The sequence below is a fragment of the Melanerpes formicivorus genome, unplaced genomic scaffold (assembly GCF_026170545.1).
Source record: "Melanerpes formicivorus ecotype bairdi unplaced genomic scaffold, bMelFor1.0.p_v2 SCAF_5, whole genome shotgun sequence".
NCBI lineage: Eukaryota > Metazoa > Chordata > Aves > Piciformes > Picidae > Melanerpes > Melanerpes formicivorus.
In genome coordinates this window covers 4941825-4967866 of record NW_027142357.1, presented here as the reverse complement: position 1 = coordinate 4967866, position 26042 = coordinate 4941825, and the positions used below count along the sequence as shown (strand labels likewise).

Genomic DNA, 26042 nt, shown 5'->3' with positions numbered 1-26042 from the left:
CTTCTGTTGCAAACCTGTATAACCTTGGTTAATGTATGGGAAGATCTGAAGTAACTCATGGCACTTATCCTAACTGGGGAAGTTCTGGTTGAGTCAGGTGTGTATCTGCCATCTGTTGCCCAGACTGCCCTCTCCCTCATCTTGCTTTAGTTAACAGCCCTTGTCCTTCTAAGTCTTTTGTGGTCCTTCCAAGTCTTCTGTGTGTGTTTGCTGCCCACTAAACTCTGCAAGATTTTTCCTTTCTGGACATTCTAGACAGAAGTTCTGTTCTTGAGTTGTCTGTGACATCTTCCTTCTGATGGAAGCTAGTTCACTTACCATTTTGTGTCTTCACTGGGTACAAAAGCCTGGGTTTAAGGATGCTTTCACTGAAAGGGCTGAGAACTCCACTCTTCCCTTGTAGATGTGATGTGTTAGTCCTACTTTTTGTGATTTACCCCTGGCTACTTGATGTCACTCACTTGTGCAAACAAACCTAAACCTTGGTGTTTATTGATGTGAATGTGACAGAATAATCTACTGAGGGGAACATGAACATCAGAGCACTGTCCACAGAAGAGTGTTCTGCAGTGCTGTTATGTCCCTGAACAATGCCACTCGGTTGGCCATGTGAACAATTCAGTAGACCCACCGGCTCAGTCTGTGCTTGGACAGCTTAAAAGCACAGTCAGGGATTTCATCCCAGGGATTTGTGAGAGGAGAGTCATATGAGACCTTTGGGAAGGCAAGGTAAAAGTGGAATGACACCTTCTTCCCAGTCCTGGAGACAATGGGGGGCAAGGAAGCTGTTAATATTGCATTAAGAGGTAAGCTGTATTAAAGGGGTACCTGCAGTGGTATGTCTGGCTCAATTAGCAAACAGACTTCAGTCCTTTGAGGACTGCTGTGCCCAGGCAGTGCCAAAGAGGTAAATCAAAGTGTCTTTCACATCTGTGCAGACATGTGGGCAGGCCAGTGAGATGTTTGTGCCAATCAGCACACACTGATTACCACTGATTATGTTCTTTTTGTAGTCAGTTGGCCTAGCTGTTTCTTCAGCTTCCAAATTTTTTAAGTGTTACTGATTTCTAAACTTCCCATAACTAAGATATGAAATGTTTGTGTAGTTACAGCTTTTGATCTTTATGAAGGTCTAGCATGGAATAACTTGTGGGTGTTTTCTTTCTTTTTTTTATCTTTTTTAGCATTGTAGACAAAGAAGTGTCATTAATGGCAGAAATTGATAAAGTTAAAGAAGAAGCCAGTAAGTAAAAAAAAAAAAAATAAAAACACCCAGGGAACTTTTGGAATAGTCACAGAAACGTTTGTACAGCACATAAATTTGGTTAGCAACATTCCGGCATCTTTCATACTCTGTGTATGCAATCAGATAATCTTTGGTGTTCCCAGATAGCTTCTGAATAGTTTGTCTCTTATACAGGTTGTGCATCAAAATGTTGTTGTTATGATATTGAGGTAAACCAGAAGTTCATAAGAAGTTAGATGTAAACTATTTATTCCTTCTGCTTCTTGATCACTTTTTTCCTTCCTCCTTCGTATTTCTATGGCTTCTTGATTACTATGCCTCCCTGACTGTAGCCATAAGCTCTAGATAAAAGCCTATGATTGCTTTCATTTTACAATTAGATGCTCTCTTTTCTCTCTTTCCCACCAGCCAGTTAACCAGTTGTTGCTTTTACAGGGAGTCACTATGTAGCTAATAGTTTGCACATCATTAATTTTCCACCAACAATGTACTGATCCTTGATGTCAGTGGTTCACGATTGATCATTTCCTCTAAGAACATAACTGTTATCCCTTTCCTCACATAAAATATGTAAAACAGGCAATAGTGAATGTTTAGTACGTTTGCATGAGGACTGTTGGCCTTTGTAGCCCTACTGCAGAAAGGGTGACTGTATCTTCTATACTTTGAAAGCCAAATCACCATGCTGATGATTTTAATGTAAACTATATATGAACAGAGTGTTTTTCAGAGAAGCTGAAGGGGCCCTGCTGTAAATAGAATAGAGCATGTCTTCAGAAACATGCTGTTGAGTTAATGTTACTCTTCTTTCCATGGCAAGCTTCCTGATTTTGTGCTTAACAATCAAAGCCCCAGAAAACTCCAAACAGCATGCCGCTTCCCCTTTTTATCTAAATGGCAAAGGCTTGCTTTAACTGATTTTCTGACAGCCAGCCCCCTTCCAGGTCTTCCACAGTATCAGGCAGTTCAGTTTAATGTGCAGATTGACTTAACCTGTGCAAGCAGTATTGGAAGTCCATCCGAAGTTGGGGGGCTGCGATGTGTGTGCTTGTCTCACATGTGATGTGCTGTTAATGCCCAAAGACTAACAAAGTAGAGCAATTCACCTTCCTAGCATTAATTATTGACTACTGGTATTTGGCAGTGGAAATCCTGACTGCTCGGCAGAAGAAAGCTGAGGAGCTGAAGAGACTGACAGACCTGGCCAGTCAGATGGCTGAAGCACAACTGTCTGAACTCAGGGCTGAAATTAAGGTCAGGCATTCACTTCTGCTTGGGTACTTTAGCTGTGTGTATAAATGAGCTGTCATGTTAACATGCCTAGGCTGATCATTCCTGCTAAGGGCCAAAGGGTGAGTAGCTTCCCATGGGGAAAGCATATGTTCTCAAAGCCTTATGGATTCTCTGAGCAATGTACAGATGCCATTGGAGAAGTTAGTATCCACTTATAGGTGAAGCAGTGGGGAGTTTTACTAAGTTTGTCAGACTCAGTTAACAAGCAAACCTGATAACTTCAGGTACTCTGATGAAACAGTCCCTAAGTGTGGGAGTGATCTACCCATCCCTGACCTGGGTGACCTAATTTGGTAAGCACGGGAAAATACTTTGTTCTGCATAGAGATCCTGTGTACAGGTCAGGGCCAAGAGTTTGCTGAGCCTTAAAGTGACGTTAAGATAAGCATTGTTTGGTTTCTGTACCACCCATAGAGGGTGTTCTGCTCAGAATGCAAATCGCTGTGAACTTGTCTGGTTTTGCAGCATTTTGTGAGTGAACGGAAGTATGACGAAGAGCTGGGCAGGTCTGCTCGATTCTCCTGTGATACCGAACAGCTGAAGACCCAAATTCAGCTCTGTGGAGAAAGTAAGTGCTGGTGATTTCTCACACCAAAGGTCTTGGAACACAGTGTTGCAGATAGCTGGGCAGGAAGTGGCAGCAACAGTAGTGGCATGTGCGCTGGCAGTGTGCATGCATGCAGCAAGCCTGGTGTGAACAGTGTCAGCTGGGTGCAGCAGCCTTGCTGAACAGCACAGGTCAGCTTTACAGCATGCAGCATGCGCTGCAAGGCCCATCTGCATGTGCACAGTGCTTGCTTTGGCAGAGATTTCCAGGTATTGCACAGATCAATTGGAATTTTCGATCAAAATAGGATTTCCGAGTGGAAATAAAAGTTAGCTCTGGGGAACACTCCAATTCAGACATTTATCACAGTATCACAGTGCCTCAGAGGTTGGAAGGGATCTCAAGAGATTTGGCAAGATCACTTAGAGTAGCCCACACAGGAATGCATCCAGGTGGGTTTTGAAAGTCTCCAGAGAATGATACTTCACAATCTCTCTAGTCCGCCTGTTCCTGTGCTCCATCACCCTCACTGTAAAGAAGTTTCTCTTCATGTTGAGGTGAAATCTACGTTCAAACTTGAACCTGCTGTTCCTTGTCTTATTAGTGTACACCACCAAAAGATTTATGAATAACTAGTAAGCTGGAAGATTTTCTGTGTGAGAATAATGTTAGGATACCAATCTCTCTCCTGCTAGGAGATAACTCCTCAGCTTTGTAGTAGTGATCACTGGGTTTTTCAGAACCTTAAAGGTAGTCCTGAATGTTCCTGCTTCCAAATCACCTCACCTGCCCTTCGGCTTGGAAAGTCAGGTTTGTATTCTGCTCCAATTATCTTGTCCCTGTTGCAAAACATGAGCTAGCCTATTCACATACAGAATCACAGAATGATAGGGGTTGGAAAGGATCTCTGAAGATCATCTAGTCCAACCTCCCTGCAAGAGTAGGTTGCATAGAACAGCATCCAGGTGGACTTGTAATGACTCCAGAGATGGAGACTTCACCACCTCTCTGGGTAGCCTGTTTGAGTACTCTGCCACCCTCAATGAAAAAAAGTTCCTCCTCATGTTTAGATGGAACTTCCTATGTTCAAGATCGTGCCCATAACCTCTTGTCCTGTTACTGGCCACCATTGAAAAAAGCTTGGACTCATCCTCCTGACACTCACCATTGAAGTATTTATGAGCACTGATCAGACCCACCCCCCCTCAGTCTTCTATAGGCTAAAATGCCCCAAGTCCCTTAGCCTTTCTTTCTAAGAGAGATGTTCTAGCCCCTGAACATCTTCATAGCCCTTCTTGTTTTCAGAGAGGCAACAGTAACAATGGAAAGTAAAATTTTTATACTAAGCTTATAAGGTCTAATGTTTCTCAAGTGTATTAATACACATATAGGATATTCCTCATCTTAGTCATGCCTTTCCTCCCCTCCCCTCCCCACTCCCCCAACAAGAAAAAAAGCCGGTACTGCCCCAAGTGTTACCCTGTCCTGTGATGGCCCATCAGTACCATCGCTGTTCATGCAGTACTGATCTATGCCATCTTGGTGGGAGGAAAACCAGTATCACAGTATAACTTAGGTTGGAAAGGACCTCGAGGATCATCGAGTCCAACCTATCAACACAGACCCCATGCCTAGACCATGGCACCAAGTGCCACATCCAATCCCCTCTTGAATGCCTCCAGGGACGATGACTCAACCACCTCCCCGGGCAACCCGTTCCAATGACGAATGACTCGCTCGGTGAAGAACTTTCTCCTCACCTTGAGTCTAAACCTCCCCTGGCGCAGCTTGAGACTGTGTCCCCTTGTTCTGGTGCTGGTTGCCTGGGAGAAGAGACCAACCCCTTCCTGGCTACAGCCACCTTTCAGGTAGTTGTAGAGGGCAATGAGGTCACCCCTGAGCCTCCTCTTCAGGCTAAACAATCCCAGCTCCCTCAGCCTCTCCTCATAGGGCTTGTGTTCAAGGTCTCTCACCAGCCTTGTTGCCTTTCTCTGGACACGTTCAAGTGTTTCGATGTCCTTCTTAAACTGAGGGGCCCAGAACTGGACACAGTACTCAAGGTGCGGCCTAACCAAAGCAGAGTACAGGGGCACTATGACCTCCCTGCTCCTGCTGGCCACACTATTCCTAATGCAGGCCAGGATGCCATTGGCCCTCCTGGCCACCTGGGCACACTGCTGGCTCATATTCAGGTGGCTGTCGATCAGCACCCCCAGGTCCCTCTCTGTTTGGGAGCTCTCCAGCCACTCTGACCCCAGCCTGTAGCTCTGCATGGGATTGCCCTAGCCAAAGTGCAGCACTCGGCACTTGGACTTGTTGAATGCCATCCCATTGGACTCTGCCCATCTGTCCAGTCGGTCGAGGTCCCTCTGCAGGAAGAAAAATAATTCAAGTTTTCAAGGAGCTACTAGAAATAGAAACTAAAAAATGTGACAGTCTGCCAGTGCACGCTACTGACTGCACAGCAGCTGAACTGGCTCCTTTAAGGCGTAACCAGTTTAATTAGACCGTAAGAACTGCTTTTGCAGAAAACTTGGAAGATCCATCTAAGCTCATGTCCTGTCTCTCCTTGAAGCTAACCCACCGTGTTTCAAAGGAAGGCAGGAGCTTCCCAGTAATGCATCTAATTGTTCAGTCACCTCACAGGCCCTGTCTCATACCCTGGAGTTTGAGACTAAAATTTCTGTAACGTTTGTCCTGGCTGATAGAACCACAGCTGCTACTGAGACAGCTGGAGAGTGTTTTAAAAATCCATTGAACTACTTTCCTAGATACCTTCCTGCTGCAGTTAATTCAAGTCAGAGAACTCAAAAGAACAGCTATTAGTAGGAAAATAGTACCATCTTAAAGACCAGTAGTGCACTGTCCATCTGAAGAACTTAGCTCTGATCTGCCCTCAGTGACCTTAGATAAGCAACTCGTGCTGCTGACATGTCTTTGATAATAGCTCTTCAGTGCAAAAGATGTTTCTGTTTGGAGCATCTGGCAATGAGGAGCAAATCCCCCTCAAACAGACCATACCAAGCCTGTAGCTAAGAAGAATCACTGCTAGGGCTTTGATAAAAGCTATAACCAGCAGCACAGAGCTCGTGCACAGGAAGGCATGTTCCAGAAGAAGAGGGTAGGCAGCCTACATTCATAGGACAGGAAAAAACAAATAATTGAACTGACACAGTGGTGGGTTGTCCCCCTACCTTGTACATCCCTGTTGTTAAATGTTTATGGCACCTGGGTTTTCATACAGGCCTCCATGTGCAGCAGTCTGTTGTAGACAAGAGAGAGCAGTAGAATTCAGTGACAGCTGGCCTCACTGAACTTAGGACAGAAAGTTCAGTTCATTGTGCAGATCATTGTGTTGTTTTTCTGAAGAGCACACCTAATGGGAGAAATAGCTGATGTTGGTGCTTCAAAAAAACTAACAGATCATGGTGAGTTGCTAAAATTGTTCCACATTGTCTTTCTCTGTACAGAAAGTGAAAAAATACAAGTGCCTCTTAGATAAAACAGCAGGTGTGTCACTGAAGTGAGCCTCTGCTTGGTCATCTGTACCAGAAGGAAAGGGGGAAATTCCGTAAGCAGAAAAACCAAACCAATACTTTAAGATCCAGAACCTTATTTCAGTAGCCTCAGAGTCCTCTTTGAGACTGCTTAGTAGCCACTGTGGAGAAGCAGGCAGCTTGAAGAGCTTGTAGAAATGTGTGTGTGTGTGGGGAGGGGTGGTGGTGGTGTAAGAATCAAGGATTTCTTTGGTGCATTTCACATCCAGACATGAATTGGTCAAGAAATCTGGCAGTTTTAAAATACAGAGAAGTAGAGAGAGTCTACTAAGATGAGCAACAGTGGATGCTGATGGTGCTGACTGCCCAGATCTACATGAAGTAGATTGGTGCCTTGCATTCAGTTCTAATTTTTATAGATACCCATGGTACAGAAGAACTTTGTTAACCACCTCCTTAGAGAGAAATGAGCAACGGATGCTAGAATTTTCTTCTTCATATCGAGGGAGGTTCTCCTCCCCTTCTACTTTGCCCTACTTGAGGCCCTACCTGGGATACTGCATCCAGTTCTGGGCTCCCCAGTTCAAGAGAAACAGGAATCTACTTGAGAAAGACCAACATAGGGCTGCAAGGATGATTAAGGGACTGAAGCACTGCCCTATGAGGAAAGGCTGAGAGACCTGGGGCTGTTTAGTCTGGAGAGGAGAAGACTGAGAGGGGATCTAATATGTAATATTAGATCTAATATTTAATACAAACATCTGAAGGCTGGGTGTCAGGAAGGAAGGGACAGCCTCTGCTCACTTGTGCCCTGTGATGGGACAAGGGGCAGTGGATGTAAACTGCAGCACAGGAAGTTTCACCTCAACATGAAGAAGAACTGAGTAAAAAAGAGCACTGGAACAGGCCCCTTACAGAGGCTGTGGAGTCTCCTCTGGAAACTTTCAAGACCCGTCTGGATGTGTTTCTTTGTGACCTGTTTAAGATTATATGTCAGGGAGGTTGGACTTGAAGATCTGCAGAGGTCACTTCCAGCCCCTAACATCTTGTGATCCTGTGATTAGGAAGGATGCTTTCCTGGCTGTTACCTGTGTTGTAGCTAGTACCTATGTAGGCAGCAAATGTCATCCTCTTCTGCCTTCTGTGATCAAAGAATAGTTTGAAATCTAATTTAGGCTGTGGTGTTTGCAGCGCTTAACTTCCTTTGACTCCAGCAGTCAGAATAGTGGCTGGCATGCTGCTGTCTTCCTTCCCATGTTTCTTCCTTTGCTGCTTGCAAAGTCCTCCTAGGAACATCAGTGACAGGACAGCAGTGTGTAGGGCAGTCCTGGCTGCACATGTGTTCAGCTCAGCTGGTTAAAAGCTCCCAAGCAAACCAGCAGGTGCCACTAATTTTGAGAACTTTTCTTGGGTGACCAAAGCCCAGCTGTGGTGGGTTGAAATGACTCCCTAACGTAAAATTGCCAGACCAGCTCAGTTGAAAGCAAATGAATCTGTATTTACAAGCACACTACAATCTAGAAATATGGAATGCAATGAAAATGTACAAAGTATACAATATTTACATACACACGTACATATACATACACACAATTTATAAACAACACAAGAAACCCCCTGGACAAAACCAGAGGGTTACCAGCAGCTTCCCCCTCCCTGCTCCCTTCCCTGCTGTACATGGGATGTTTTCTCTTGTCCTTGTACATGGGACAAGAGAAAAAAGGAGCAAAGCAGAGAGCAGCTTGTTAGTACTTAGCTTCAACAAAGAATGCACCCAAGGTCAGCAAGCCAGCAGAAGTACCAGTTACTATATGCCAGAGTGAAGAAAGCCAAAAGAGAGTCAGTTTATGCAACTAACTTGATGTCAGTAATCAGACCAAAGGGATTATTTACACCTTATCATTATTTCCCCCTTGCATCCACTGGTGATTTATTTACATTCAATTACTTTTCTGCTCAATCTGTGGAAAGTTTTCCTAGCCATCTGCCTAAAACTGCCACACCAGCTTTCTGCCAGGCTCCTTCCAGCAGTCCTACCACACAGCCTTTTGTCTCCAGAAGTGCTTCACAATGAGGCAGTTTCACAGCCGTAGTCCTCTATCTTACTTCACTAAAGCAGGACTGGAACAATGCTACCAAGCCATAAGCAGGGTAAGAATATTGCCTTATGTTTAGATGTTGATAGTTTAACTAATAACAGTGAATTATTTTTTCTTTCTATAGTTTCTCACCCAAAGAACAACTATTCCTCAAGAACACCATGTAGTTCAGTGTTGTCTTCAATGACCTCACACGGAACAATTGGCAAGCAAAATACGCACAGCCGTAAGTCTTCTGGTAATGCCAGGAACTCCGATAACACCAAAGCCCAAAGTCATCTTTCTTCCAACGCTGCAGAGCCGTCTTCCCAAGGAGCTGTGACAAATAAGCAGGTATGAAATCACTTACGAACTAGGCTAAATGATTTCAAAGATGGCAGGAAGCTCTGCAGTATTGAAATGAGTTAATGCAAAATCCAGCAGAAAGACTCTTTTGCGGACCGTATACTTAATTAATAAGGTTTGAAAATCTGCAAATGCTTCTTTTCCAGCTTCCTTTTCAAGGCAGTGTGAACACACAAGGTGGAAATACCACAAGTGCGTTGTCTGGTGTTCAGGCAGAAGTGACTAGTAGTAGTTCATAGATTGAAAAAAGTAAACCCTTCCATAATAGCTGATTGCCCTTTGTGCTGCAATGGAGAAACATTTCTTCCTGATCCTTGAGAAATGATCGCTTGACGTGCCGCTGAAGCGTGATTATTAGATAGACTCTGGAAGTGGAATCCTGCCAGGTTTAAAAGCAGACACTATATAGTATAGTTTATAGCAGTGTGCTATATTGCTAGTTCATTGCAAGAGCACCTTGGAGTGTCCTTGTACTCTTGTTCTTTAATAAAGCTGCCACTGAAGTTGGTCTGAATTTTATCCCAATAGGAATTTTGGGCTGAAGGAGGTGCCTGAAAGGAAACTTGAGAGCATTACATAATGTCAGTGCATATATGGAATTACCTGTCCTGGCAGTCATGCAAACAAAGCAATTCAGCCATTTCCCACTGAGGCTCAAGGCTTCCTCTGAGCAAGATATCACAATGAGCATCTCTCCCACCACATGGATTCTTAACTTCCATTTACACATGAACTTCTGTTCCTCTTGTAGTCTTGTAGTGTTTACACAATGCTTTGCTAGGAAAGTTTGTGATTTTTGAAAAAGCCAGCATCGAGTTGTTCAGTGCTTCTGAAGTGCTGCTGCTGAGATGCCCAGTACTTCATTCCCTTTTCTCTATTCTCTTGAATCATAGCAGGTTTTAATTTGCCGTCAGTGGTGAGCTTGCCATCAATATTTCTAGGCTACTGAGGTGCAGCACTTTACCCATCATTCAGGTTTGAAGCGTGAGGACTAGACGGCTCTGGCAGCAATTATAACTGCCCAGTGTTTTCCCTCTCCTGCTTATGCTGAAAAGTCTGTTCTGCAGTATTTGTTAATTGATTGCTATATTTCTTGTACTGTTGGAAGGATTCAGATAACCTAATCCAATATTCTTTCTGAGTAGAATGGGCCCTCTAGCCAGAGACGAAGATTCAACCCACAGCACCAAAATGTCCGGCTCAATGGATCTCTTAAATCACAAAGTGCCAGTAACGAGGCAGATCAAAACACTACAAAGAGTGGTACCAGGTCTGAACACAGAAGACAGCAGCATAACAACTTCAGATCTAAAAATAAAGGAGCTGTGAAAAATCAAGAGCAGTCCACAGCAACAAGGACCGCAGAGAACGTGCCGCACTCAGAAAAGAGCAGACGGAAGCATCCCCCAGCAGACGTGGCAGATCACAGGCCTTTCCAAGGCAGCGTTGGGAGGGCATCACAGTGCAATTTATGCCCTGCAAGGATGGAGGTCTCTGCTGATGCCACTGTTCTTTCAGTGCCCGCTGTGACTTTGGTGGCTTAAAATGTCACGGCGATGGCAGACAGAGGAATTTAATCTCTTCATTTTAGTTTCTTGCTGAAGATGCTTGTTGAGGAAGAAAATAAGTCAGAAGATAGTAATTTTAAAGCTGTTGCTGCTTACAACTCGTTGGTATCTTTGCTACTTACTAATTATCCAAGTGAATTCATACCTTCACAGCTTTGCCCACTCTGTTCACAGTTGGTTTGTCATGACAGTATAGAATCTTACCAAAGCAGCATTTGCTTCTTAGAAAAATGAAATCTAGATTGGAAAAATAAATGGAAGTTCATAATAGCAAAAACCTGTTGTAGATACGTGGTTATACCAGTCAACATTATTGGTTTGGGGTTTGTTTTTTCTTTTTTTAGAGCAGCCTGTGTTAGAAGGATCCCAAGAAGCCTGTATGCTCTGGTCTGCAATGACATCAGATCACCTCATGGAATTTTGCAGCACATCTCTCTCCCCCTCTGTGTGTGTGTGTATACATGTACGTGCACGCACACTGTATACACAGAGAGTACGCTCTGTTGAAAAAAAGCAGTACAGTTGATTTTAGCTTCTTGTTCCATAATCTGACACCTTGTATAAATTGTATTAAATGTATTACATATTGGTATTTTTCATTGACAAACTATTTTTATGAGGCTGAAGAAAAACATTTGTTTCTTAAGTTGGGAGTATGTATGGTCATGGCCACGCAGACGCACAGTCCTAGTCTCCATCTTCATCAGGCACTTTTCTATGACTAGCTGGATTTATTTTTTTGTATATGAAAAGTTTGCAGGTGTTCTAGACTTGAATCCAAATTATTTTTCTATATTTTTGCTGTAGGAACCATCTGTCCATTATGAGAGCTATGACTAAGAAATGTGTTACAGCAACACGCAGCAGAATGTGGAGGTCCATATTTGAGCAGATACATCCTTTCCAGTTTTCTATTAAAATAAAAGTCTTTATGTTCTGATTCTGTATTTCAGAAAACTCTGTTTCTTCCAAAGAATTAAAATCTTTTTAAAATATTCAGATGTTTGCTACTTCTGCGGTGCCTAACCTTTGTGACCTTGTTCAAACTGTATTTGCTTCTTTCAGCTGGTGGAATCAGTGGGAGGCTTTCAGCTGAGTTTGTGTTGTACTAGGTGTTTGCTTTTAGCTATGCTCTGATGTCAGAGAGCCACCTCCACATGCTTAAGGCTAGGTTGGATAAGGCCTTTGAGCAACCTGGTCTAGTGGAGTGTGTCCCTGCCCATGGCAAGGGGGTTGGAACTAGATGATCTTGAAGGTCCTTTCCAACCCAAACCATTCTTTGAATCTATGCTTTAATCTGTGATTATTTAATGTAGTAAGGAGTCAGAACCCAGACCTGGCATCAACTGGTGGCCTAAGTGTTGGACATGGAAAGGTGTAAAAGGTGAGTAAGACAGACTTCCACTGAGGTCAGTAAGAGCAGGACACTTGAATCTCTTTATGAGGTTATTCCTAGGTTATTTTTTGCTGCTGGTGCTGATTTCTGTTAGCACACTTCCTTACACTGATTTACTTTTCCTCTGTGGCCCTTGAAAAATACTCTTCAGCACAGAGTGAGAGGAATTACTTGTGGGTGATGTTGATTTTTATTTCTCTTGATCTGTGTACAATGTTCCATATTTGAATATTGGTAAAACCTGATTCTAAAAGGCAACTCTTCTTCACCTGGATTAGTGGTGCAAACACACACACAGGTGGGTAAATCTGGCTTGCCTAGCATGGCAAGGACTGCTTCTATCCCATTTCATTGCCTATCAGACTATTAAATAGAATCATAGAATTATTAAGGGTATTAAGGTTGGGAAAGACCTCTCAGATCATGAAATCCAACCTTCTACACAACACCTCCATGACCACTGGACTGTGTCCCAAAATGCCACATCTAACTTGTTTTTTGAATACCTCCAGGGAGTGTGACTCCTCCATCTTCCAGGGAGCCTGTTCCAATGCCTGACCACTCTTTCAGTAAAGAAATTCTTCCTAATATCCAACTTAAACCTTCCCTGGTGCAGCTCGAGGCCATTAGCTCTTGTCCTGTCACGGTACACCTGGATGTTTTGGATAAATGAAATTCCAGAATCTGTTGTGCACACCCATCAGATAGGTAGCTTTTCAGATTTGACCTGCTGCTTTAGTCTGATGTGTAACCTCACCGTAGAGATGTAAGATCATTTCCTTTTGGATATCACACAGGAATCCTTGGCTCTTGTCCTTACATAGTTTGTGAAAGTTATTTGTATCTTTTTTTTGGAACCCTCCAAAAAAACAAAAAAAAAAGGAACTATAACTTATCTGTAATTACTTTTACTCCTTCTATAGAGCTTCTGCACTTGACAGGGCTATTGAAAGTTACTACCCTCTGGAAGTCAGCTTTTCATAAGCAGGCTCCTGGAAATAAAATCTGTAAGAAGTCATAACTCAGCACAACAGGACCTCCTTGAGGCTCACTGGTGAGAGAGCAAGGACTAACAGGTGAGAGACAACGTTTCAAGTACGTTTTCTGTGATGAGAGATGCAAGCATGAATGCACGGTTTGGTTGGGCTGGGGAGTGGGCTGGTGCTGGGAGCGCTGCAGTCTCAGCACACCAGGTGTGGTTTAGCATCGCAATTACGTGTTTGAAGTGCATGGTGTGGCCATGCCCTGAAGGATAGCTGTGTCAGAAGGGAAGTGTTTAATCTTCCATTTGGGTGTCTGTGTGCTTGGAATGCTGTAGTGTGGTTGGTAAGACTGGGAATGGGATGGTATCCAGAGGGACCTGGGTGGGCTGAGGAGAATCTCATGAGGTTCAATAAGGTAGACTGCAAGGTCCTGCACCTAGGTCGGGGTGACCCTTGATATGAATACAGACTTTGGGGGATGATGAGATTGAGACCAGCGCTGCAGAGAAGAACTTGGGGGTACTGATAGATGAAAAGCTGAATGAGAGCCAGCAATGTGTACTTGCAGCCCAGAGGCTGGGCTGCATTGAAAAAAGTCAAGAGAGAGGATTCTGCCCCTGTGCTCTGCTCTGGTGAGACCTCACCTGCAGTACTGTGTCCAGCTCTGGGATCCTTTAACACAAGAGAGACATGGACCTGACAGAGCAGCTCCCACAAAATTGATCAGAGGACTGGAGCATCTCTCCTGTGAAGACAGGCTGAAAGAATTGGGGCTGTTCAGTCTGGAGAACAGAAGGCTCCAAGGAGACCTTAGATCTGCATTTCAGTATCTGAAAGGGGACCTACAGGAAGGCTAGAGAAGGACTGTTTAGAAGGGCTCGTGGTGATAGGATGAGGGACAATGGTTTGAAACTGGAGCAGGGCAGATTTAGGAAGTTCTGTACAATGAGAGTGCTGAAATACTGGAACAGGCTGCCCAGGGATGTGGTTGAGGCCACATCTCTGGAGACATTCAGGGTCAACCTTGTTGCGGCTCTGAGCAACCCGCTCTAGTTGGAGGTGTCCCTGCTGACTGCAGGGGGGGGCAGACAACATGACCTTTGAGGGCCCCTTCCAACCCAATTTAACCTGTGAATCTGTGATACCTGTCAATTTCTAGCAGTGTTCTGCTGGTCACAATACTACAAAGTAACTGAGTGCTCTTGGGCCCATCTTCAACAGAACTCTTTTTTTTAGAGTTTTAATTACAGAGCTAGCTGTCTGATACTCCTTTTCATGTGAAAGATTTGTATGGGGGTCAGGGAGGGAATTCAAGGGCAGGACAAGTCTTAACTTTCAGAACAGCCACCTTTTTGTTGCAAGTGCCCTGACTTTGCAGCTGTTTGGCATCACTCAGACACAAACATGGAATTGCTGCTGTGCCTTGTCCACGCTTTCTAAAGTGGAAACACACCTTAGAGGACATTATTTTAAAGCAGGTTAGACCTGTTTGTCAGTTGTGTAAGATTAAACTGAGTGATGGCAGAACTCAGTAAAATCAAGGAGTAGATTCATATTGGGTATTAGGAAGAAGTTCTTCACCATGAGGATGGTGAGACACTGGAACAGGTTGCCCAGGGAGGTGGTAGAAACCCCATCCCTGGAGGTTTTTGAGGCCAGGCTGGATGTGGCTCTGAGCAACCTGATCTAGGTGTCCCTGCCCGTGGCAGAGGGGTTTGAACTAGATAATCCTTGAGGTCATTTCCAACCCTGACAATTCTGATTCTCTGTTTGGGAAAAAAAGGTCAAAACCATAAAATCTTTTAATAGCCTAATTGACAGCCGCCTAAACATGAACCAGCAGTGTGCCCAGGTGGCCAAGAAGGCCAATGGCATCCTGGCCTGCATTAGGAATAGTGTTGCCAGCAGGAGCAGGGAAGTCATTGTGCCCCTGTACTCTGCTTTGGTTAGGCCACACCTTGAGTCCTGCGTCCAGTTCTGGGCCCTTCAGTTTAGGAAGGACATTGAGACTCTTGAATGTGTCCAGAGAAGGGCAACAAGGCTGGGGAGAGGCCTTGAACACAAGCCTTATGAGGAGAGGCTGAGGGATTGTTTAGCCTGAAGAGGAGGCTCAGGGGTGACCTCACTGCTCTCTACAACTACCTGAAGGGTGGTTGTAGCCAGGAGAGGGTTGGTCTCTTCTCCCAAGCAACCAGCACCAGAACAAGGGGACACAGTCTCAAGCTGCACCAGGGGAAGTTTAGGCTTGAGGTGAGGAGAAAGTTCTTCACTGAGAGTCATTCATCATTGGAATGTGCTACCTGGGGAGGTGGTGGAGTCACCGTCCCTGGAGGTGTTCAAGAGAGGATTGGACAGGGCACTTGGTGCCATGGTCTAGTCATGAGGTCTGTGGTGACAGGTTGGACTCGATGATCTTTGAGGTCTCTTCCAACCTTAGTGATGCTGTGATACTGTGATGTTTGAAAATGTCACCCTGAAAGAGAAACTAATTCTGGAAGGGAGCAGTGATCCTGCAGTGACTCCCTGGATCATGCTCTGAGCGGGTTTGGTTGGCAGCTCTCAGTGTGTTTCTCCATGGAGTGACTGGGCTGCATCAATATTTGATATATCAGTTGTGTCCTTCCTGGTCACACCCTTGTGAGTACAGCTTAGGGCTCAGGTCCCAGTACTACTGAAAATACAAAAGAAACCTGCCAGAAATTTGAGACAATGTAGCCATTTATTGTGGCAAACTACTGAAGGAAACTGGTCATGGGTGTTGAGTGGAATGAGTCAAAACCCCCAAACTAAATATATATGTATTACATATGCCTGTATACACACAGTAAGGACAGGCCAGTGCAAGGAGGGGCTCCAAAGACCTCCACAGGGAACTCCTGCCCCAAGGATGCTGCAGGTGTTGCCATCTTCTTGTGGTGGCTGAAGAGGCTTGAGCCACAGATAGACAATAGAAGTGACAATGAAGATACTTGGGATTAGAACCCTGTGGATACAGCTCCAGAATAAAAGAACTCCAGCTGCCTGCCTGCCCACTGCGAATTCAACTGCTGTGGGCAGGGAAGCCTTGGAGCTCTGACCCACTCCCCCCATCCAGGGCAGTTCCTCTGCCATAGCAGGGAGTGCTGGGGGCTATGGCATCTACAGGCCAGCCTGTGCTGGTGTATGTAAGTGGCACTGGCTGGGGTTGGCAACTGCTTTTATCCAGGAGGTCATCAGTGTGAAGCATGGCATTGACCCCACTGGAACCAACTACAGCAACAGCCACCTGTTCAACGTCTGCTGCAGTGAAAGCTGGTAAGCTGCTCTGGGAACACTGTAGCCTTGATGGCAACAGCGTTGTCTCTCCAGTGAAATGCAGTGCGGTGGAAGGGAGCCCAGCAGAGCTCCCATCACACTGGTGCAGGTTCCTCAGCACAGGTAACAAGTGTATGCCTTGTGCCAGCTGGGTGGGCCTGGAGCATGGCACAATGTGTGCTGTATGTTCAGGCCCCTTTGGGCTGAAGAAGTCCCAAAGTAGGTGGGACTCCCAAAATGCCAGATCAACTCAGTGCAGGACTTCTTGATGCTGGGCCAGAAGGGACATAAGTGGAACAGATTGAAAGAAAAAGAAAAAAAAGGTAGCTTTGGTGTTTCTTTCCATGTCCCTAGTTTACAACAAGCCTGATGAAAGTTCTCCCTGAGGACCTGTAGTAACATGCCTAAGACACAAAATAATGTCTGCTTGCTTATATCCAATACAAATGAATTCTCCATACTCTGAAGCATACAGATAAACTTAGCACTGTTTGGATCACAAGTGATAACAGGCCCTCTGCGTCACAAGCCCCTGTGTACTCACAGAAATGTTACTTGGAATTGTATTTTTCTTGTCTCCTTAACTCACACAATGCTGCCATGTTATTCTTTGAAGGGTAGCAGTGCCAAAGTGAGAACTGAACAACTGGAGAAGTCACAGGATTTGTAAGAAATACTGAATGCATCAAACTACACCAGTGAGATGTAGGGCAGCCTTCGGAGTACAGCTGTGAGATACCAGCAATTGCTAGGATTACTCAGTTTGAGTCACTTCCTGCTCGTGGTCTCTCCTATAATGCTTGATAACGTCACAAAGACTCAAGCTAATGCCACACCACTTGGCCATATATCTAATCCCATCTATAGAACTAAAGCTCCCCTTCTGTAGCTTCCCCAGCCACACTGGGCTATACCCCAGTTTACCAGTGCAGATGCAGTAGCAGCTTCTGCTTCCTGGGGAAGTTAGATGTCTAAGTGTCATGCTAAGGAAAAGTGCAGACTTTCAAGACTTGGGAACAGACCTTAGAAGAAGTTTTAACCTGCAGGATACTCACACTAGCAGAATTTCTTGTTCCAGGCCTGCAAACCCATAGCCTGTTAGCCTGGTTAAGGGGATGACTCAACCTGGGGCTGGCACGTTTCATTCACTTGCAGCTATTGGTCTCCTGAGAGAAGATTAAATTCTGTTGCACTTCCACATATTAAAAGCCCTTTGAGCAAGTAAGGGCAAAGCTATAGGGGAAGTCCCCGTGAAGGTTAGTGCTATTCAGCTATCATAAACCTCTTCAGTATCAATCCATCAGCTAAGAGAAACTTAGCAAGATGCACAGATAGGATAGACACCACAGGTGCCTACTCAGCTAAGTTACAAGGCTATGTTTACATTTTATCCAATTAAACATAAAGTAAGTTGCTCAACAAACCAAAACACTTAGCCTTGCTTTGCCACTGCCACTTTCCTGTTGTATTTGCTGAAATTCAAGGGAGTTTTGTTTTAACCACAACCCATTGTGGGGCAGGGATGAAAGTCACTGTAAGGCAAGCTACATGAAGATTACTCAAACCAATCCTGTGCTACCAGCTAGTGCACACTTGAAGTCCTACAGAATTGTTCTAAAGCTTTTTTTGTATAGGCAGGGCAAAATTCCACACTCTGAGCTATCTTGAGGGTCTTTCCCAACCTGACTCTCTGATTGTAGGATCACTGTAGATTGTTTCTATGTCTGTAGAAGCCGCCTAAATCCTCCAGAAGCTGAAGAGGAAAGAAATCTGCTGTAGGACACATTGTAGAACGATTTAAAGGTACATGGTAAAGTATTTTCACAGCTTTTCAGTTGTGGCAGATTGGGCTGGGTGCCTCTTGCTGCTGCCACATGGGCTGCACCTCTGGTGCCCTGGGTGTCCAGCCCAGTGGGTGGACACAGGAAGCTGCACATTACATTCCCATAATGTCCTGCTCCCTATAAATCCATCAGCAAGGTCTCACCCTTTCTCTTTCTTCCCTCGCTGCTCCTGTGGGAGATGCTCCCTATCTGGTAATGGGAGTTATCTCAAGACCTCTTGGGCCTGGAGATGGGGGGGGCAATCTCAGATCTGGCCAGCTGGGATTAGCCTAACAGTGGAGGTGGGGGAAGAAAGAGCCCTGGAGGTTTGGAGTGTACCCTCAGGTAGGGAGAAGGGCAATCTTGGGAGGCTTTCTGGATATGCTTTGGGTTTCTTTTGTCACTGTGCTTGTAGCTCTCTGTAGAACACTCAATGCTTTTCCATTTAAATTTTCCATCACTTCTGCAATCCATTTGTGTGAGTCTCGTCATTTTTCTGCCCCGTGGGAGGCAGGAGAGGATCTGCCTTCAACCTGGCACATCAGTAAATAGTGAAGTGGAAGTCATGCAAAGGGCAAGTTTTAAAACTGGCTTTTCAGACAAATTATTGTGAAAAGGCAAACTTCCCACCCTTAGTGTCAGTGATGAACAGGAAAATACCTTTTACTTGGTATCTTTCCCTGATTTTTGCCTTGTCCTTTCTTCAGTGAAACTTTTTCGTTGTTGAAATAGGAAAAGCCTTGGGATTGTCCTCTTCATCTTTTAAGAAATGCCTCCTAGCTCAAGGATTCTGAATGTTTGCAATATCCAGAAGCAGAAAATGACAGTGCAGCACACCTATACAGGGACTACAGTTCATGGCTGTCTCCTTAAAATAGAGTTAGCACATGAAAATGTGGGCTTTTTCCTTGTGCAAATCGTATTTTAAGTCCTTGTGGTTACAGAAAAATGCTGGGAAATGTGATCACTTCTAAATGATCTCAAAAATAAAGCATCTGAAGAACTGTTTTGTAATTCTAATAGCCTCAGGAATTTTAAGAATGTGGTATTTTGGCAACGTGATAGGACTTCTAAACAGCTGGATTTCCTGTGCTGGAAAAGCAAAAGCAGTAGCAAAACCAACAAAGCAACTGTAAGCAAGGAAGAGCACAAAATAAAGTCAGGTTTCGTTCACTGATCTGAACAACTGAAAGGGCTTTTCAAAATTTGTAAGACAATGTTGGCTTTCTGCTGCTTGCAGACATAGACTGCAGCTCTCTGCTTCAGGATCATTACTCAACATTTACCCTGGCACAAGGAGGTCTCTTCTCTCCTGCTGTAGGGCAAGGAGAGGTTCTTTTATACTTCTTCAAACCAAGGCATCTCTGTTAACAGTGCTTTGCTGCCAGAAGTTGAGGTTGTCCCTTCCTCATTTGCAAGGACCTGCAGAAGGACACAGGGAGGCCAGCTGTAAGGTGCCCTACAGCTGCAGGGAACACCCCCACCAAAGCAGGGCAATACAAAATGCCAAGGCTGCAGCTGCTGGCTCACCAGTGACAGATCTCACCACGGCAGCAGACTCAGGTCTATGGAAGAAATGGCCTCGTTGCTCCCTTAGCAGGCTTCTCCCCTTCCTGCCTTCCTGACTTTTGTCACTATGTGCAAGCAAGGGTGGTCCCTGTCACTGCTCTGCATTAACAGAATGATGCCTCAACACCACTGGAGGTGCCAGGAAGTGCTTTCAACATTTGGATCCTTGCAGTACTCAGGATGTCACACACATGCACCCTAATGACAGCCACTTATTACCTACTTTTCCCCACTTTAAAGATACAACTGGAGTATATTAGTAGTTAACATTAAGTGTATTTAAAGTTGATAAAGAGGTTGTCTTTGACTCCTGACAGAACTACAGCTGTGAGGTAACTGTTACATTAGACTCTGCATGCGCTGCTTGAGATGGGTATTAGATCTACTCTCCTTCCTACCCAACATCTAAAAAGTACTAGAAATAAAACAGAAAACACATTTCATGCCTCACTTGTCCTTATGCTTTTCACAAACTTTTTCATCATCATTTTCCACCAAATCTTTGGGTAAGTGACCACATGAGGTCATGATCTCTTCTTTGACCAGACGATGCAAAGATATCCAGTCGGGCCACATCAAACATCACCCATCTGCTTTCTCATTCCTAAGGTTAATACTGTCTGGTTCCTCCTTCTTCAGTACCATGGAAGTGGTAAGAATTTCAGCAGCAGCATTGTCCTGCCCATTTGATTTACTGACTAGAGGAAAAGATGGCTGAGATGGTGTCTTAAGAAGGGGAGTTCGCTTCAGCTTTACTACACGGTTGCTTACAGGCTTCTGGGATGCTGTGGTCTCCAACACCATCTGACGTGGTGCCTCACTGTCAGCACTCTGCCTTCCACAGGCTGCCCAGGAACTGCTGGGCACTGAGGTGCAGGTTGTGGGAAGAGTTTTGGGAGCTACTTTGTGCGCTGACAGACTTTCACCGTTGGGTCTCTTAAGAGTCACTGCAGAATGCGAAGCACTGCAAGCAGCCACCTTTAATGCAGCTGAGTTTTTTACTTTGATGTGGGTACTTGTGGAGGGACCTGAGAACCTGATTGGCTTGGGACCCACTTTACGTGGTAAATGGTCGTCTTCAGTGAAGTCGATTAATCGTCTGGAAAACAAAGAACTTCAGCTGAAGAGACAAACAGTGTTCATAAAGTACTCCTTTTATAACACTGTTACAGAACAAACTGCAACAGCCACTCACGAAAGATGGTTTGCCTCCAGCAAGATCAGTCCTGCAATGAAGCTCTTGGATTCTGGGGCATTTGAGCAATAGCAAACCAGAGAACACTCAGCACTGATAACTACATTAAAACTTTGCACTACATTGAAACTGCTTTCTTTGCAGCCACCCCACAAATCAGCATACCTTTTATGGACTGGAGGCATATGGTGTAAACTGCCTTTCAATGGCTGTTCTTCAAGGGTCCAGCATTCAATCAGCTCCTGAGGCACTCTCCAGTAGCTGACACCTGCAATTCAAAGGGACATTGTGTTGCTAAGCTGAAATAACATATTCAATATGATGATAAAGTTACACTTCACACCTGACTAAATGAATGCATGCATTTTATTATGTAGAATTTCAGTTCTGGAACTGTGCTGACAGGGGTGTTGCTTACAGCCATCGTAGGGCAGCAATTGTTCCCCTATACTCCATACCTCAGTACAAGGAGGACATTGAGGTGCTGGAGCAGATGCAAAGAAGAGCAACTAAGCTGGTGAAGGGCCTAGAGAATGAGTCTGATGAAGGGCAGCTGCAGGAACTGCGACTGTTTAGTTTGAGGAAGAGGAGGCTGAGGAGAGACCTTATCACCATCTACAACCACCTGAAATGACAAGGTAGAAAGGTAGGTGCTGGTCTCATCTCACAGGTAATTAATGATAGAGTAAGAGGGAACAGCCTCATGATCCAACAGGGTAAGTTTAGACTAGACATTAGGAAAAAAATTTTCACTGCAAGAGTAGTCAAGCATTGGAACAGGATGCTCAGGGAAGTTGTGGAGTCACCATGCCCGGATGTGTTTAAAGGTTGTTTAGACGTGGCACTTAGCAACATAGTTTAGTGGTGAACTTGGTAGAGTAAGGTTAATGGTTGGACCTGATAATCTCAAGGGTCTTTTCCAATGAATGATTCTGGGGCTTCCACCAGCGTGCCCAACACTAGAAGGCTATCAGCCCTTGCATGTGCTGGCTCTCACCAGTACATCCATTCCCACCACCCTGATGGAACATCCCTTGAGACTTCTAATAGCCACTACTATGAGATGTTCTACAGCATGTTGTTTACTGAGTAAGTGAAAATACACAGAGCTTTTATTATAATTAATCAAGTACTTATATTGTTCTGTTAGAAAGCAGTACTACTGGAATTAATAAAATTAATACTCTACCTCTCCCTTCCCAGATGTCGAAAGCATCCATCATCTTTTTCAACTCAGCCACTGAGTAATAGCTCCAGATGTACTGGACGTTATTTCCAGCTTCTCTAAAAAGATTGTTTTTAAGGGAGCAGTTATGTGGTAGATCTAGCCAAGTCCTTACAAATGTAGCAGGGATTAAATGGATCACTCTTTTTACCAAATCCTAATTATAAGGATTTAACAGTAAATGTTCTGTCAAGTAGAAGGGAAAATGTTACTTAATTTAATATATTATTTTTTTCAAGCAAGAGGTGCTGAATAGCTAAAAATTAATATCCCTGGGAAAAAAAAAAAAGGTGTTCATAAAATAATTAAGGCTGCATCAAAAGACGCATGGCCAGCAGATCAGATTCTGCCACTCTGCTCTGGTAAGACCTGACATGGGGTATTGTGTCCAGCTTTGGAGCCCTCAGCATAGGATGGACATGGACCTGATGGAATGGGTCCAGAGGAGGGTCACAAAGCTGATCAGTGTGCTGGAGAACCTCTACTACAAGGACAGGCTGAGGGAGCTGGGGCTATTTCACTTGCAGAAGAGAAGGCTCTGGGGGACCCAATAGCAGCTTTGCAGTACCTGAAGGGGGCCTGCAAGAAGGCTACAGAGGGACTGTTTACAAAGGCCTGCAGTGACAGGATGAGGAGTATTGATTTGAAAATAGAGGAGACTTAGATTGGATGTTAGGAACAAGCTCTTTACCATGAGGGTGGTAGAACACTGCAATAGGTTGCCCAAGGAGGTAGGTGGGGCCCCATCTCTGGAAATATGCATGGTCAGGTTTGATAAGGCTATGAGCAGCCTGATCTAGTGAAGGATGTCCCTGCTGACTGCAGCAGGGTTGGACTACATGACCTTTGGAGCTCTCTTCCTCAAGCTTCAATCCATTCCCTCTTGTCCTGCTACTTCAAGCCTTTGTAAAAAGCCTCTTCCTGGCTTTCTTGTAGGCCCCCTTCAGGTACTGGAAGCTGCTATAAGGTCTCTCTGGAGCTGCCTTTTCTCTGGGCTGTCCTAGCCTGTCCCCACAGTGGAGGTTCTCCAGTTCTCTGATCATCTTCATGACTTCCTCTGGACCTGCTCCAGCAGCATCATGTCCTCCTTGTGCTGGGGGCACCAGAACTAGAAGCAGTATTGCAAGTGAACTCTCATGAGAGCAGAATAGAGGAGAAGAATCATCTCCTTCATCCTGCTGCTCACACTGCTTTTGATGCAGCCCAGGACTTGGTTGCTTTCTGGGCTGCCAGCGACCATTGCCAGCTCATGCTGAGCAAGGCTGTTCTTGAGCCACTCTTTGCCCAGCCTATATTTGTGCTTGGGATTAGCCAGCTGTTTCTGAAGCTAGAAAGACTCTAATTACTTCCAAAGACTGACAGTATAACAGTGCTGTATAATGCTACATAGGTGAATATTTAGGTATTATACTATGTGAGTGTTCATTCTCCCTTGGTAGTGCTTTCCTGTGTTTGACCTGAGTCATCTTACCTTTTGTAAATGCATTTACTATGAATTTTTGCTCCTAGCTCCTTATTAATTGCCTCGGTCCCATCAGCTCTTGTGGCATACACACCAATAATTTTACTTTCACAGCTTGCTCCAGAAGTGTTGAGATAGTGCAGGACCCAAACTGTAGGCTTGGTACAAACTAAATCATAAGAATCACAGAAGTCTAACAAAGCCTGGGGAAGACAAACAAAACACACCATAAACCACCCAATACAGAGTATTAATAGGAATACAATATTATTAGTTGAATAAGCTTTCATATTCATGTACTGGTGAGCTCTTTAGTAATTCAAGGATGTAGTTTCTCTAGAGTAATGTGTGCACCATTTCTTATCTGATGTTAACAGAAAACATTGTACAACTAGGAGAAATTCACGGAAAGGCAACACAAATACCTAAGGGCAGGGCAAATTCCTAATATGAGGAGAAACTGAAAGGCATGGAAATTTCTTTTTGGAAAAGAAATGAATGAGGGAGAATGTGAAATATATGGAACAATAGCTTAAGACAACATAGATGACTCTCAGGATTACCACAGCCATCCACACCTGGTAAGTTATGGAGTTTATTTCCTATCAGTTAATTACAATTAGCTTTTAAGTTACAGTATCATAAACCAGACAAAGCTTAGGATTTTAAATAGCACTTTGGCATTTTTTAGAACAAGAAAGGATAAAGTACATTTTATCTATGAAATGGGAGAATGGATTTGTAAAAATTAAAAAAACTACTTCACCACCCCAAATATCTTGAGGAAGTCAAATCTAATCTCAAGTGAAATTTGAAGCCAAATAGAGAACTAAACAACATCACTGCCACCATGCAAGCTTTACAGCAGACTTGCAATGAAACAACAGTTTGTATTTTACTCTGTTTCACATGAAATGATGGGAAAAGCTGACATCTGTACCACCATGGCTGAGCTGTCAGCTCTAGGATTTAACCTAAACCTTTGAGTTTACTGGTGACTTCATGTGGCGATTGAAAAAGTGCTAACTTGCATATACTGCAATTTATCTGATGCAGTTAAAAAAGGTAAGAAATGTCAAGACCTTTTTAAGCTCTATATTTGACCTTAAAGAATACGTCTCCATTTCATTAGCCAAGTGGTCAGACAGACTGTATGGATAAGGGATGCCAAAATAATCTGCTTCCTCTTGCAGTGCAGTTCGAACTTGTGCATCCTCAGGAATCCGAACTTCTCCGTGAAGATAATCCAAGAGGTATTTAAACAGGCTTCCATCTCTATCTATTAAACATGCTCCTGAAAACATCAATGAAAGTATTGTAAATACTTCAGTAAGTTCCACCTAAACTCAAGGGAAAACATCTTTGCTGTGAGGGTGACAAGAACCCCTGGAGCAAGCTGCCCAGAGAGGTTGTGGAGTCTCCTCTGGAGAGATTCCAAACCAACCTGGACACTGAGATCCTGAGTGACCTGCTGTGGGTGACCCTGCTTTAGCAGAAGGGGTGGACTTAGGTAATCTCCTGAGACCCTTTCCAACCCCCAACATGCTGGGATTCTGGGATTCTTCGCCAAGTGAATACAGACTTGTCACATTCCACAAAATCATCAAGTTAAGCCTTTATGTAAAACTTCTGTTCTAGTTTTACTTACTTAGAAGGACTGAGTGTACTTTATTATTTCCAAACTACTCTTGTCTTCCTGGAATATTTGTTACTTGCAGATCAAATTCTAAGCATAGTAAAGATTTCTTTGGAATTTCAGTGAAATCACTAATCTGCACAGGACCATGCCAGCATATACAACCTCAGCTGTACTGCACTCCACTTAAAATGCTAACATCTAATCCTGGGGCAGGAGTTTCTAATTCTAACTGCAGATACAGCTTTTCTTGCTATTGCAAAAAGCTGTTTCAATTTTGATTCTAGGCAATTGAAAGAGTTAAAAGTAGCATCAGCTCCAGTGTACCTCTAGTCTGATCCTCCCTGAACATTACCAAAGTTTTACATTATTTATTTCTTGTTCTATTTTGCCCCTAGGGCTCAAGGATAACTACAGAAACATATCTGTATACAATAAGCTGTTCCCTGCAACTGAAAGATGACATCAAAGCCCTGCTGGTAAGAATGCAAAACATTTCAGATAGTTTAAACAGTTAAAAGCATGTAACAAAGTATTAGTACTTTCCAACCAGCATATCTTTAAACTGGACACACTTTGGCAGCATTTCCAAGTCAGAGATAAATGTGACATTTGATTCATGAATAGTCTTATTCAAGCTTTCTTATCAAGCCATGGTAGTTAAAAAATGCAAATTTTACTGGCTAATTAGGTATTCTGAAAAAGAGATTAGACCCAAATCTCCTTATGTAATGAACAGAGAGAGTGAGATGCCTCTGGACAATATAGGGGTTAATAAACATCATCTAAGTGAAATGCCAAATGCTAGCCCAACTTCAATTTCATCTATTTTCATACTCATACTGGAGAAGTACATTCCAAAGC

The 26042-nt window shown here is 44.0% G+C and overlaps 2 protein-coding genes across 4 annotated transcripts in view; one reads left to right on the top strand and one right to left on the bottom strand.

The window, feature by feature from the left end:
* The window catches only part of SPATS2L (spermatogenesis associated serine rich 2 like), a 96278-nt gene extending 84690 nt beyond the window's left edge, over window positions 1-11588 (top strand). For all 3 annotated transcript variants that reach the window (XM_068137939.1, XM_068137938.1, XM_068137937.1), the window contains 5 exons: window positions 1185-1243; window positions 2391-2500; window positions 3005-3107; window positions 8807-9015; window positions 10173-11588. In XM_068137939.1, the coding sequence (XP_067994040.1) occupies window positions 1185-1243; window positions 2391-2500; window positions 3005-3107; window positions 8807-9015; window positions 10173-10571 (880 nt within the window). In that variant the 3' untranslated portion in view covers window positions 10572-11588. The remainder of the gene's footprint in view (window positions 1-1184; window positions 1244-2390; window positions 2501-3004; window positions 3108-8806; window positions 9016-10172) is intronic.
* A 3600-nt stretch (window positions 11589-15188) lies between these two features.
* Window positions 15189-26042, bottom strand: part of KCTD18 (potassium channel tetramerization domain containing 18) — a 12487-nt gene continuing 1633 nt past the window's right edge. The window contains exons 3-7 of the mRNA XM_068137936.1: window positions 24625-24836; window positions 23552-23745; window positions 22045-22139; window positions 21021-21123; window positions 15189-20759 (exon numbers count right to left, since the gene is read on the bottom strand). Of these exons, the coding sequence (XP_067994037.1) occupies window positions 20243-20759; window positions 21021-21123; window positions 22045-22139; window positions 23552-23745; window positions 24625-24836 (1121 nt within the window). The 3' untranslated portion in view covers window positions 15189-20242. The remainder of the gene's footprint in view (window positions 20760-21020; window positions 21124-22044; window positions 22140-23551; window positions 23746-24624; window positions 24837-26042) is intronic.